General features: G+C 44.5%; 1 protein-coding gene across 1 annotated transcript in view; it reads right to left on the bottom strand.

Annotated features, from left to right (window-relative positions):
- Nucleotides 1-11,393, bottom strand: part of CACNA1C (calcium voltage-gated channel subunit alpha1 C) — a 409,783-nt gene extending 398,390 nt beyond the window's left edge. Inside the window, exon 1 of the mRNA XM_059471692.1 lies at nucleotides 11,329-11,393. Within this exon, the coding sequence (XP_059327675.1) occupies nucleotides 11,329-11,377 (49 nt within the window). The 5' untranslated portion in view covers nucleotides 11,378-11,393. The remainder of the gene's footprint in view (nucleotides 1-11,328) is intronic.
- Nucleotides 11,394-13,057: the final 1,664 nt, after the last annotated feature.

The raw sequence follows: 13,057 nt of genomic DNA, 5'->3' as shown, positions 1-13,057 counted from the left end.
AGAAACAGACTTTGTCTCTACAATTTACACCCAAGAGGGAAACCCACACACATCCTGATCACAAAGCATCTGGCTCAAAATTCACACGTCTCTGCACTGACTCCTTACAAACCTGTCTGGTCATTTGTTCCCCAAGACATTCCTTCCATGGCTGTTACACCCTGACTCTAACACTGACCATCACCAGGGCAAGACTGCACTGACAAAGAGGAGAATCCTCTTTACTTATTAATATACAGCGCTCATTAGTGAGGTTAAGGCTGCTCAGAATAATTGGTGCTAGGGATGCAGGGAGATGACTCAGCCCGGCCTGGGTGACCAAACAGGACATGGAAAACTACTGGCCATGGCATGAGGGATCACCAGGAGTGGCAACAGAGTGAGGAGCTGACAGGAGGTACACGTGAGAAATGTGAGAAATGGCCACGCTGCACACACAGCCCAGAGGGACCTGTCAGGGAGGAATAAACTCCACACTCAATTGAGCAAAGTGCTGCAGTCCTATAGGGAAGCATCCCAGGGACAGCAGTGCTCTGGTAACTGTGTTAGGAATGTGAAATAAGGCCAGCATTACTGAAAACCAGTACCAGAAACACCAAATTTGGGGATGGAGGTGGAAAAGCTGGTGCAGTTAAAAACAAACAAACTAGGGTTAGGTTGTTTATCCTGGAATGACAAGGCAGACACAAAGGCAGAGAAAAAGCAAGTCAGCAGAAGTGGAAGGAGATAAATCATGGCACAACTCCTGTATGGGGGCACCCATCAGCAGCCCTGCTCCTTGATCAGCACAGCTGGGGCAGGACAAAATGCCCAACCTGAGGTTCTGATTGCACCACAAGAGTCAAACTTGTGCACTCAGGAGGAGCTGGGCAGGGTTTGTCCTCTCTGATTTACACCCAGACACAGGGATAAAACTTCCCAGCATTGCTGTGTCTGTTCCAGGCTTGATGATATCAGCAACTAAACACCATTTCATAACAAGGATCTTACTAAAATTAAATAACTTATTAATTTCTTTGCATGCACCTCCTAGGGTGATATCTTCGCATAAGCACACATAACATAGTTAATGAAGAAAGAGAAAATTAATTTTCCAAGCCCATTGACCTGGCACATTGGGAAGATGACGAGACCTTTTAATACTGGAAGTTGTTCATATTACAGGGACCATGACCATGTAAATATAGAAGAGAAGTAAATAACTTCAGAGAACATGTTCTTTTTTCAACCTTCCAAAAGGAAAGAAGCGGAGCTTTTGTGCAGATATGAGACTTCCTGAAAGTCTCCATCCTAACACAGAAATAAATTAGAATACAGTCTGCTCCTCTAAATTTCCATACTCCAGTCTTTACATTAATCTCCCAAACAGCACCTGACAGTCTGTCAGATCTTTTGTAGCTGCAGAATCAGGTTTAGATACTTTCTACTGCTTTTATCAGAACAACTAGCTACATGAACTAGAGGTTTAAATCCTAAGATGACAAGTGGGGCTTTCCATCTTCTACAGCAATTCCATCTCTAAATAGTATTCTAAAATAGTATTCCAACACGACTCAGGGAGAGGAGTAATGAAATCCACCAATGTATTAAACCATCTGGCTGAGCTTACATCACATTCCTTTTGAAGTATCAAACACCACCAATACATGCTAAAAAGAATAAATTTCCTTCCCTCTGATATTTGTAGAGCTGACTCCACACAGGGCTTTCCCATCCATATTTCTCATAAATAATGAGAAATTATTTCTGGCCCTACAGCATGCATACCGAGATCCTTAGGAACACTCAGTGCATTCTGGGCACTGATGTTCTCCATCAGAAACTGCCTTAAAGCACAAAAGCCAAAATCTCAAGAATGCACACCCCAAAACGAAAAGAAAAAAAATGTTCTTGTGAAATAAAAGCAAATTCAAGGCAAAGATAACAGCAAAGCTCTCAATAAGAATGCTAAGTACTGGAAAAATAAAGAACTGCTGACCCATATGTACTTATTTAGATACAAGCTTTGCCTTGGAACAGCAGGATGTATGTTGCAGTCAAATGCATATCTCTGCACAGAAATACTCCAAGCTGTGTGAACCACACTGCAAATTAAAAGCACTTAAGGAGATGTCTAAGCATGATGTTTCATAGAAAGTAGCAGAAGTTGCATTCTCAGCATTAAAAACTTCCTGCAGTGTTTTGTTGAATTATTCATACTCGGAGATGTGATCCTTTTTTAAGCACTTCACATTTGACCGTGTGCCATGATACACTCACAGGGACTCTGCCAGGCACCTGTAAAGCTCCATCCTCAATTTTTCCAAAGTCTGATGGCTGAATTTTCTCAAATTTTATTTTAAAATGCTTTGGTTGTCTTTCAGAGCTGCCAGCAGCAAGTCCCTCCTGTCATTTTTGACTGATTTCCTGGCATGCATTACATCTTTTATCACTGCATGCAAGCTGGGACACAATTTTTCATCTCTTATGATCTTTCTTGACACCCTTTGCCTTAAAGCAGGGAAAAGCCTTTAAGTCATGTTCATCTCAGTCTTTCACTCTGCTTTTGTTTCTGACTTTTGCCATAATGGCTGAAAAGACAAGAGATACTCAGTTACTCTATTCCAGTCATCACTGTCCCATTGCAAATCCAATTCACTGCAATCCATTTCAAATCCAAAATTCAAATGAAACTATTAACTTCTTAGTCATAGTGTACCCAAAAAACAAAATTAAGGATTTTTTTTCAGCATGTACCCTCAAGAATGCGTTCATTTCTGATTTAAGCAATAAGCTTTGTTACATTGAAGAAATAGCAAACAATTCTCAAAGAAAACTGTGGGGAATTTTTTTTTTTTTTTGAGAACTCAGCAGTGTGTGCTGCTAGCTGCAGGACCAGCACACCCCAAACACCTGCTAACAAACATTTCACACTCAGAATTTGTGCAAATGAGCCAAAGCCAGTGAGAATCTGCCAGGTAAGGCATTGGAGTTCTATGGGTAAAGCCATTCACTGATTTATGAATTCAACTTCTGGTGCTGCTGGCACTAAACATAACTGGTGCTGCAAATCTTAAAATTTTCACTTAGGTGAAAGTGATGTAAAAGATTCCATGTAATCCACTCCTAGCTATTGCTCCTGGATACAGTCACACTAAAGTTCCATTAAACCCACAATTAAACCTGATCACTTTCAATTTTCACCCCATAAATGCCTTTTACTTCTCTCTAAAGACACCAATTTGAATTTAAATTACACCTGAAAACACTCTGTGCATCTATACAATTTATAATGGGCAATAATAACAGGCAATATACAATTTATAAAAGCAATAATAGGCAATTTAATTATCATATGTGAATTTCAGCACACAGGTGAAGCTTTCCTCCCTGCCTGACTCTATTTGTTCTCAACTCCAGAGAGTGATGAATACTATGGATTTCCTGTTTTCTTAATGACCCTTGGGTCTGTGCAACTTCATTTGCTGACTTTGCTGTCAGTATCTTAAATTCATCCCAAGGAAATCAGACCCCTTCATACTTAATTCAAATGTCTAATATTTACATGTAGAGTCTGCACTGAAAATGTTCTTTTTAAATGGAAGCTATAAGATGGAAAACGCAGAAAATTTTGGCATTACAGATCAGTCTCAACTTTCAACTTGCTGATATTTGTCAATCTGCATCAGAAATAAGGTTCAACATAAATCCTCTATGCAGTGTATTTAGGTGCAATAATTCATTTTTCCCCTTCAACACACATCAACTTTAATTCCTGTATTCACACAAATTACATTTGCTTCTCACATAGGTCATTTTTGCATTCCTGGAGCTCAAATTCATGAATTTTAGCTAAAATTCCTACTCCTGAATCATTCCTGAAGCTAAAATTCTACTCCTGACAGCTGTATAACACAAGTTGCAGTTTAAAAATCATAATTTCTGCCAGTAGCTCCTGAAACTGAATATAGCTGCCACCTAAGAGTTGAGCTGAGTTACAAGCAAAGAGACACAAGTATTCCTTTTGTCTATGTAAAAGATTATTTCTTCTGACAAAAAGCATTAGAAGAATATCTGATGCAACAATAATGTATATTAAATTTCAAAAATTACATATTAAGTTTTAAAACTGAGGCGTCTTAAGAAGTTTTACATCCAGCCAGCCATATTGGAGAATGAGAGCCTTTTTTTTGTCCCTCAGAATAAAGAATCTGAAATCTGATCACTAACATGAGTTTGTTCCTACAATGCCTTTAGGAAGAAATGTTGAGTTAATTACTCAATTAGAGCATATTTACTTTGTAATTATAATGTCATGTTCAGTCATATTTAATTGTTTTTTCCAAAACACCCAAAGGCAACCATACACAGAGTGGGTTAAAAACCTGAATATTTTAGATAAATAACAATGCAATTTAGAGAAGGATATTTTAAATATATCATAGAGTATTTTTAAGGTTGGGTGGTTCTCAAACAATATTTTCCTTGGGAAAATTAATTCTTTAAGGTTTATGGACAAAACTCAAAAAGAGTTCCTGTGCAATCAGATTTCTTTTTATTACTGTCTCTGGTTTGAAAACCACTAAGTTTCCAGTCACTCTCAATAATTATTTTAATCTTCTGTATTTTATTAAAGAAGCAAATTTTCCTTCCCTCCTAAATTTGTTGAGTTTCTTGGTGCCCAGGTGAGACTTGTGGATTTCTTTCATTTCTTGACAGATACCAGGTTAAATAACTTTGTTTTCCCCCCCATGAAAGAGGCTTTAAATGGTTCTCTGCTAATTTCTCCCAGCTGTTGAAGGACATTCAACTTGCTGGTGGTTTTTCATGGATTCTAAATGTTTTTCCTGCTGAGGCAGCCACTGAAATTTAGAATTTTCTATGTGGGACTGAAAAAAACATACAGGAAAAAAGGAAAATTGTGGAAGTCCTCTATTTTAAGTCTACTATTTTAACATTCCTGTACAAGCTTCTAACATCCCAGAGGTTCCCAAAAAAGCAAATTATTCCAAAAGCCCCTCACAGAGCCTCTGTGTCTGATTAAAGCCAGCCAAGTGCCTGGGTGACGTTGGGAAATGAGCTCTCCATCTTCATGGATGCAGACTGAAACACACAGAGCAGACTCCAGAACAACGTGGTCAGCTTGCTTGTTTGTTTGTTATGAAGAGAATTAAATGAAAGGCCGCAGTGGGTTTGGGTAAGCTCCATCATCAGAGACATTCAGGATTTGCCTGGCCATGGCCCTGAACAGCCCCTTTTAATTAAACCTGTTTGCAGTGGCGTGCTGAGCAGCCCAGCCCAGCTCCAGCAGCTCCCTCCCATCACACAGGACCATTTTGTTTAATCCTCACCTCCCAGAAATGCCATTTTTGCACTGAAAGCTGAGGCAGGGAGAGCAGCAGCTCCCAGAACTGTGTTTTTGGGAAGGTGACAGGGAGGGCAGCCCACCTCCAAAGCCACCAGCAGCCACTGCTCCCCAGTCCCACCTCCTCCTGAGGATGGGCTGTGCTGATCATCTCTCAGCTAATCATCTCTCAGATTGCAATAACTCAGCCTTGCCTGCTGGGCAGCTGCCAGTTTGACCAAACACAGACAAAATGTGATTCCATCAAATCTTCTGTCGCCTTCTACCACACATATATCAACCTTTTCTCCCTCTCTTTTCTTTTGACCAGCAAAGGCACCTGTCCGAACCACACAATCCTTCATGTTGTGTTTGGGTTTCTGGAGGAAATTCAGCCAGGCCTTTTGTTCTGGAAATCTCCGCACATGGTACAGAGACACCCGTGACTCTTCCAGCTGGAATTGGCTTATCCTGAAACCATCACCAGTTCTTAAAGTTTACTCCATTCTCATGGTTATGAGAAATCCATAGGAACTGACAGAAATTCTTCCAGAATTCTTCCTTTTCTTTCAGAAAAGGGTTTATATGTATTGTCAACTGCACCTTGATCTGTTTCACAACAACCCTGCAATAGCACCAGTTGCCTCTGTGATATGAAACCTCACTACTGGATATCAGAGATCCCAACAGGACAAATCCACCACTGAACCCACACCTAAACTCTGCCAGGAGCACCATGAAACCATCACTGCCCTCTCTGCACCGAAAACAGACTGGCACTTTCTCTCCCAGTTTTAAAAAAATAAATAAATAAAAACCGAGGAAAAAAAGCTTGACATGCTTAAATGTACAGTCATGCTTTTATTCCAATAAAAGAGAAAATTTCTAAAAATAGTATTTTTTTTTTACTTTCATTGGTAATGTTACTAAGAAGAAATGCCAATATTATGTTAGGTAATAGATGAACTATCAGGAAGAGTGTTCAGTGGCCACCCACCAACATGTCTGAACCCTTAATAGCATTTTCTCTATTTAAAATTAATGATGCTGAAATCCAGTAATAAACATTTTAATGAACACACTTGCTCTCAAATTCCTATCATCCCCAGTATGTAAATAAAACCAGTGTTTCAGACAAATGATTGACAAAATATATACTGGGTTTGTATACAGTCTTTAAAAAAAGATAGGCAATTGAACCATTTAATAACATTATGTTTTGTAAATCATATATCTGCCACTGGTAAAAGCTTTCTTTGGTGTTGATCTGATTTGTTGTGTTCAATAATTTAAGAGAGAATTTTACTGCACGCAGTCACATCTGTTATGCTGGTTGATAGTCAATAAATTTAGAGAACACTTGCTCAGAGGAGCTCTTTTATTTATTTGCTGTTGCTGAACTTGAATGACTCTGTTCCTTTCATTATTTCCCAGAAAGGGTTAAACAAGACAACAAGACATTCCTCAGCAAGTTGATGGCCACAATGAAAACTCTCACACAAACACACAAGAAGTAGATTTAAGAGTGACTGCCATTCAGGCAAACCCTATTTTAAGTATGGATGCAGAACCATTTTCCACAAAACTGGAAGAAAACAAACCAAAACTGAGTACATATGGCAGCACTGCAGTCACAGAGCATGTTCTCTGAAGTGTTTGGAAGAAACAAAACAAGAAGATGAGGACAAAGAATTCAAAGTAAGTATCTCAGTGGGATAAATTAATTCCACATGGCAAGGCTGTGTCATGCCTGCTATAGTGAATTACCCAGCTGTAACCCCAAAAACACATCAGAAATGCAAGCCAAAGGGGGTTCAAGGTGCCCTGGCTGCAGAGAGCGCACCAGCGAAGTGCTCAGGACAGCAGTGCAAACTCCAGGGTGATCCCCTCAGCAGGAACTGATGATGACCTAACCAAAACTGGTCTCTGTGACTGGAGATTATGTCAAAGAAAACCTTTCAAAAGTATATACTTCAAATTCCATGCCTTTTGCAGGACACTTAAATACTCCTTTTAAGGATATTTAATGCTTGAAAGCACTTAAATACCTTCCTGGAGGCTCTACTGGCAACTTTCACAAACAAATGCAGTGCACTGTATTATGCAGAATGTTTAAGTACTGTTACTTAACACTATGTTAAATATTTCTATATTACACTGCTATTTCATATTATATTGAATTAAATGCTTCACACCAACCAAGAGTTCCAAATACTTTGAGGTAGAAGATAACACCTCATAAATACAAATGTTTATTGTTAAATCAGGGGAGGTTGGAATTCTAGTGCTGAATCTTTAAACAGTGATTCAGACTCTTTTTCTCCAAAAATCCTGAAGATAAGCTGTTTCAGACCACATAGAGATATCCTTTATGCCCCATGACTAATGCCCACTCTGACCAAGCCTTACAGCAAAGCAAGAGCACAAGAGAAAATACTCAAAAATGACGACAAAGTTTGCTAACATGGTCACTTTGTCACCAGGGAAAGAACGTGGCTTCTCCTACACGTGAAAGCGTTGCCCCAAAAACAAACAGGAAACAAAATTGATACTCTGAAAATAGAGCAGAAAATTAAAGCAAACATCCAATAAATTCTAGTGCCTATAGCCAATGGTTTTGCTTTGCAGCACAGCATGAGACAGATTTCAGCTCTCCAACTGAAATCAGCTGTGAAGTGTGTACACAATCATCTCTATTTATACCTGCAAAGTTAAGAGGAATATTTGTGGGTTTGACCCTCATTTCAGGTCAGAAAACGCATCAGGGACTACGCTGGTGGCTTGACCCTCTCGCTATCAATAGGCTTCTGAGAAATAAAGGGTATACTAATTAGTTCTTAATTTAACAAATACAGGAGATACAAGGACTATGAAAAGAGTGTCTTACAGGGAAACATTTCAAGAACAGGCTATGTGCAGGTTAGGAAAGGAGGTTGCAAGAAGACCTAATTATGGTTGACAAATACCTGAGGGGGTTCTCTTTCTACAAGCAGCAGGTAGAAATCTCTTCAAAATATGCAATAAGGACAAAGCCCAAAGGCATTATCTGAAATTGAAGGCGGGGTAGTTCAGCAAAAATGGCTTTTCACTCAGAGGATCATTACAGCACGGAATAAATGACCTAGCGGGGGCTTTTCAGCACTGATGAATTTTATCCCGGGATAGGCAGCGGTGGAGAGCGGGGCTGGCCGCAGCATCGCGGGCAGTGCAGCCCTGCAGTGCCACCTTCCGGGAGAGGCTGCGGGACCCCGCTGCCCTCCCTCCCCTCCGTGGGGCTGAAAACCTCAGCAAAACCTCAGCAAAACCTCCGCGGAGCCCCGGGCTCCCTCCCTGCCGCCCCTGCCCAGCGCAGGCGGCAGCGAGAGGCGAATTTAACGCGTGTCCGAGCAGCTCCGGCCACCCCGTTCCGCTCGTCCCTCCCTACAGGGGCTGCAACACGTGGGTTTGCACACCCGTTTTCTATTTTATTTCAAAGGACCAAGTTTTCAACAGCGTTAAGAGGGAGCGCGCTAAAGATGCCCCTCGAGGATTCCACCCAGTCCCACGTGTGCCTGGGTTGTGATGTAGTGAGTTTGGGAAGCTTTTGCTGGCGCTTCTTGGGTGGGGTTTTGTCATTTTCTGGACAAACATAACCTGTATCAAGGAATAATTGCTATTAAAAAAATATGCTCCATTGTGTAGCAAAAAAAACGAGCATTGTGTCTCAGCATCAACAAATAACATACTATTCACTTGCCTTTGTGCAATGGGAGGCTGTAATGAAAGCACAGCAGGCTTCGCATCCAAAAAAACCCAGGAAATTCTTACTGTGGGCCAAAGATTTTCAGGACACCTAGCCACATCCAGAAGTGTAAAACAAGTATTATTGCAAACCTACCCAAACTGGCAGATAAAAAGCCAGCAAAGCCCTTTCAAGCACAATTCCTCTCCACCACAGCCCTCACAATGTAAGTAATGGCCTCCCTACATTTTATTTATTTATTTACCTTGAGGGAGCCCTGTTGGAGCAGCTGCCCGGGTAGCTGAGTGTGAGCTCAGGTGGGCTGGCTGATATCAGACCTGATACCAGGCAGCAGCTGCCAGCAGAGGCCTGCTCACATCAGTCACACCTCAAGAACAGACATCAAAATTTGCCTTGCATCACCAAGAACCTGGAACATTCACCTTGCTGCCAAGCACAAGAGCAAGGACTGATCTAAATCAGCCTTGCATGTCAGAAGAGAGGAGCAGACCAGGATCCCAGAGCTGGCTTCATCTTCCGCCCCCCTCCCATCACTACCTTGCAACTGCAAATCTGTGGCTGCTTTAATGGCTCCATTCCACCTCGTGATTGGTTTGCTCCCATCTCCTCACCACCAGGTTTTCTTGACTACTGATCAATTTAACCTTTCAGGTGCTGTTTGCATAAAATAAAAATAGATTGTAAATAAATGGCAACCCAAGCACTATCAGGGAACAGAACTCTCTTCCACCTGGCTGATTTTCTGTTTGCTTTACAAGTCGCTCTTTCACCTGGGAGTAATGACAACCCGCATCAAGAGACAGATGCAAAACTGTTCCTCCAATTATATAATCACTGCAGCTGATAAGGAGGGAGCTGGATTTAGGTTGCCATAGCGTTGGCATATTGCTATGGAGGCTGAGCTCTTCATCCACTTTATCAGCGCTGGACCAGGAAGAGCAGCCCAATTATGCCTGCTGAATGCATGTGCTGCAGACTGGCTCCCACTCGCAAGGAGCACTCCGGAGCAGGGGCTGCTTCCTTTCCCCTCCCACCTTATTCGATGGAGTGCTTAGGGCTGCGGGTGCTGGCTGGTTTTTATTCCTTTTAATCTGCGTTTAATCATAAGGAGGGTGGTGTTATGTCTAAACCCCACTACCCTTCCACCATGGAGGGCTGCCACAGCGCCGCTGCCCCTCCCAGGTGTTCGGGGGTACCCGGGGCTCGGCGGGGCAGGCTCGGCCCCGGAGCAGGTGTTGGATGCCCGATGACAAACACGATTGCCGGCAGGGAAGTTGTGGCCGCCCTGGGGAAGCGGAGGGGGCGATGAGGGAGAAGTTGGCCGGGGCTGGGGGTTCTGAGGTGGGGACAGGGACACGCCGGGAGCCGCGCTGCTCTTCCCTCGCCCATGGGGAGGAAATGGCTCTGCCTGCTCTGCAACACCGACGTGTGTGTGTGAGTGTGTGTGTGCAGCCAGGGATGGAGGGAAGGGAAGGAGGGAGGGGAGGGGGTGACACCATGCAGGTAGCGGGCTAAAAATAACTTCAGGAACGGCACATCGGGGTTGGGCGGGGGCGGGGGAAGGCTTCTGGAGTTTGGACAAACAAAGTTTTACTACAGGGAATAGCGGGGGGCATTTGCTAAACGCCGAGGAGCAACAGCACACGGCTTGGTGTCCATGATGCAGGCGATCCTGCGAGGAGCTGGGCGAGAAATCAGCGCCCCGAGTGAAACCCAACTTTCATTTCAATACAGGCACCCCCGGTGTCCCTGGTTCTCTCGGCATGAGCGCATGCATGGTGCACATGTGTGTAAACAGATAATTCTGCCTTCCCCTCCCCTTTCGTGCGAGAGATTGGAAATAGCGTAAGAGAAGGGAAGGGCTCCTCTCCCGGTGCCTTGGGAAGCCGTACCCAGACGGAGCTCAGGGGCACCGGGAGGAGGTTGATGGGCAAGATCCCCGAATTGCGGCGGCCCTGCGAGTGAATCCTCGCTGGACACGGAGGAGATGCCGAGCCCCGAGCCCCGGCCCGCAGCCCCTCTAGCCCCGAGCCCGACACGGCCACTCAAAGCAACTTTTCTGTGCCCGGGCTGTGCTAAGGAACAGCAGCTCTGTGAGGGGCTGCGGGGTCCCCCCGGAGCACGCCCGGCCGAGGGGAGCCGAGCGCTCCCAATGGAGCCCGGAGTCACAGGCTGTCCTCGGCGGAGCCGAGCCGGGAGAGAAGGGACAAAGGGCAGGGGAGGGAACGGTTGCTAGGTCCTCGGAGGTAAATCTCAGGCTTACCTTGATGGTTTTCTTCTGGAATGTACATCCTCTTGTTTTCATTGACCATTTAAAACGAGTCCAGAATAATCCCTCCGAAAATCGGCTTGGTAAAATTCAAGGAAGAATGGAGCTGCAGAATTTCTCCTTTTATTATTACCTGATTCCCATTATTGCATCAAACACCAAAAACTGATCCTTTCCACTACTGCCTCCTTTAGTGAGATTGCAATGCATCCTCAGTACATCCGGGCCCCTTCCAAGAATTTAGCACAGCACCTCTGGCTGTTAAACCATAAAAAAGAACAGGAAGGGGGGAAACGAGAGGAGGGGTGGGGGGGAAAGGAAAAAAAGCAAAAGCATCCAGGACAAACCTCTGAGGGTTAAATGTCTTTTTAAAATCCACCAACTATAAGATTAACAACAGGAGGACGAGGCAAAAAAAAAAAAAAAAAAAAAGGGGGGAGATGTTCAAACGCCGCTGCTCCTCCTCTTCAAAGCCATTCTGAGCGCGTTGTGCTGGCAGGGAGCTGTTTCTGCAGAGGAAGAGAGCACAGTCCCAGCCCCTCACTCCCTCCCCTCCCTCACAGCGCGCTCGCCGCCCGCTCTCTGCCTCTCGCCGACAGACAGACACCCTGAACGCTTCCAGATGTTCCAGCTGCGGCTGCACGCAGCTCCCCGCTCTCGCACGGCGCTGCGAGAACGCCGGAGTCGCTGCGAAAGTTTAACACGCTGCCTGCTGCCTCCACTGCGCCTGCCGGAGCCTCGGCACAGACATGACGTCAAGGAGGCGAGCTGGAGCCGGCGGCTGCCTGGGGGAGCGGGCACCGGGCGGGGAGCGGCAGCGGCCCCGCTCCGAGCCGCGGGGCGGGCTCTGCCCCCGGAACGGGAGTGCGAGCCGCATCCCGAGGAGCGCGGAGCCCGGGATGGGTGCGCGGGAGCCGGGCGGGAGCCCCCGCGGGCGGAGGAAGGGAGAGGGAGCCAGGGGCGAGCTGCACACAGCGGAGGATGCACAGATGTTTAAAGAGATTAATCAAGCTAGGATTTGCAAAATCCTTGGTGGAAACGCCGGAGTGCTCCGCTGGTATCCCACCACTTGGCTTAATTACGCCTGTCATTTGGCCCTCTGTAATTGAAGCCTCCGCAGAGAGAGAAAACGACTCCTCGAAAATGAATTGCGAACCGAATGCAGCACATGTTAAACCTATCTGGACTCTCCGAGCTGCCATGTTAAACAAGAGATGCAGAGTCCCAAAACACTCCTCAGAACCACTGCAGAAACTGCCACAACCCGAAGAACTGAACCACTGACATGCACAGAGGTGAACACCTGGAATACCAAGCCCTAGGTGCAAATCCAGCGCTGTAGATTCCCACCATAACCGAGTACCCACCTAGCATCACATGCATGCAATACTATTTGTGAAGCTTAAAGCACCATGGGTATTTCCTTTCAAGTGGTTTTCCATTTTAACTAGAAGAGTATTTACAATTCATAGTACCTCTATAAAAGAAATACTTTTGAACAAACTTAGTGCCTTCTCTACAGATGCCTACCAGTATCAAATAGCCTCATGTGGAGATGGGTTTCTCCCCTCCACTTTAATTGAGCTGTCTTTCAGCTGGAACTCAAAATATTATAGAAAACACCACCAGCTAACAGATTCATGGAAAGAAACCAAAAAAAAACCAACAACCACCACACAACACATCCATTTGGAACTACAAGAAAAACTAGAATAGATGTAAA

Source organism: Ammospiza nelsoni, chromosome 5 (genome assembly GCF_027579445.1).
Source record: "Ammospiza nelsoni isolate bAmmNel1 chromosome 5, bAmmNel1.pri, whole genome shotgun sequence".
NCBI classification, from domain to species: domain Eukaryota; kingdom Metazoa; phylum Chordata; class Aves; order Passeriformes; family Passerellidae; genus Ammospiza; species Ammospiza nelsoni.
This window is presented reverse-complemented; position numbering and strand designations above follow the sequence as displayed.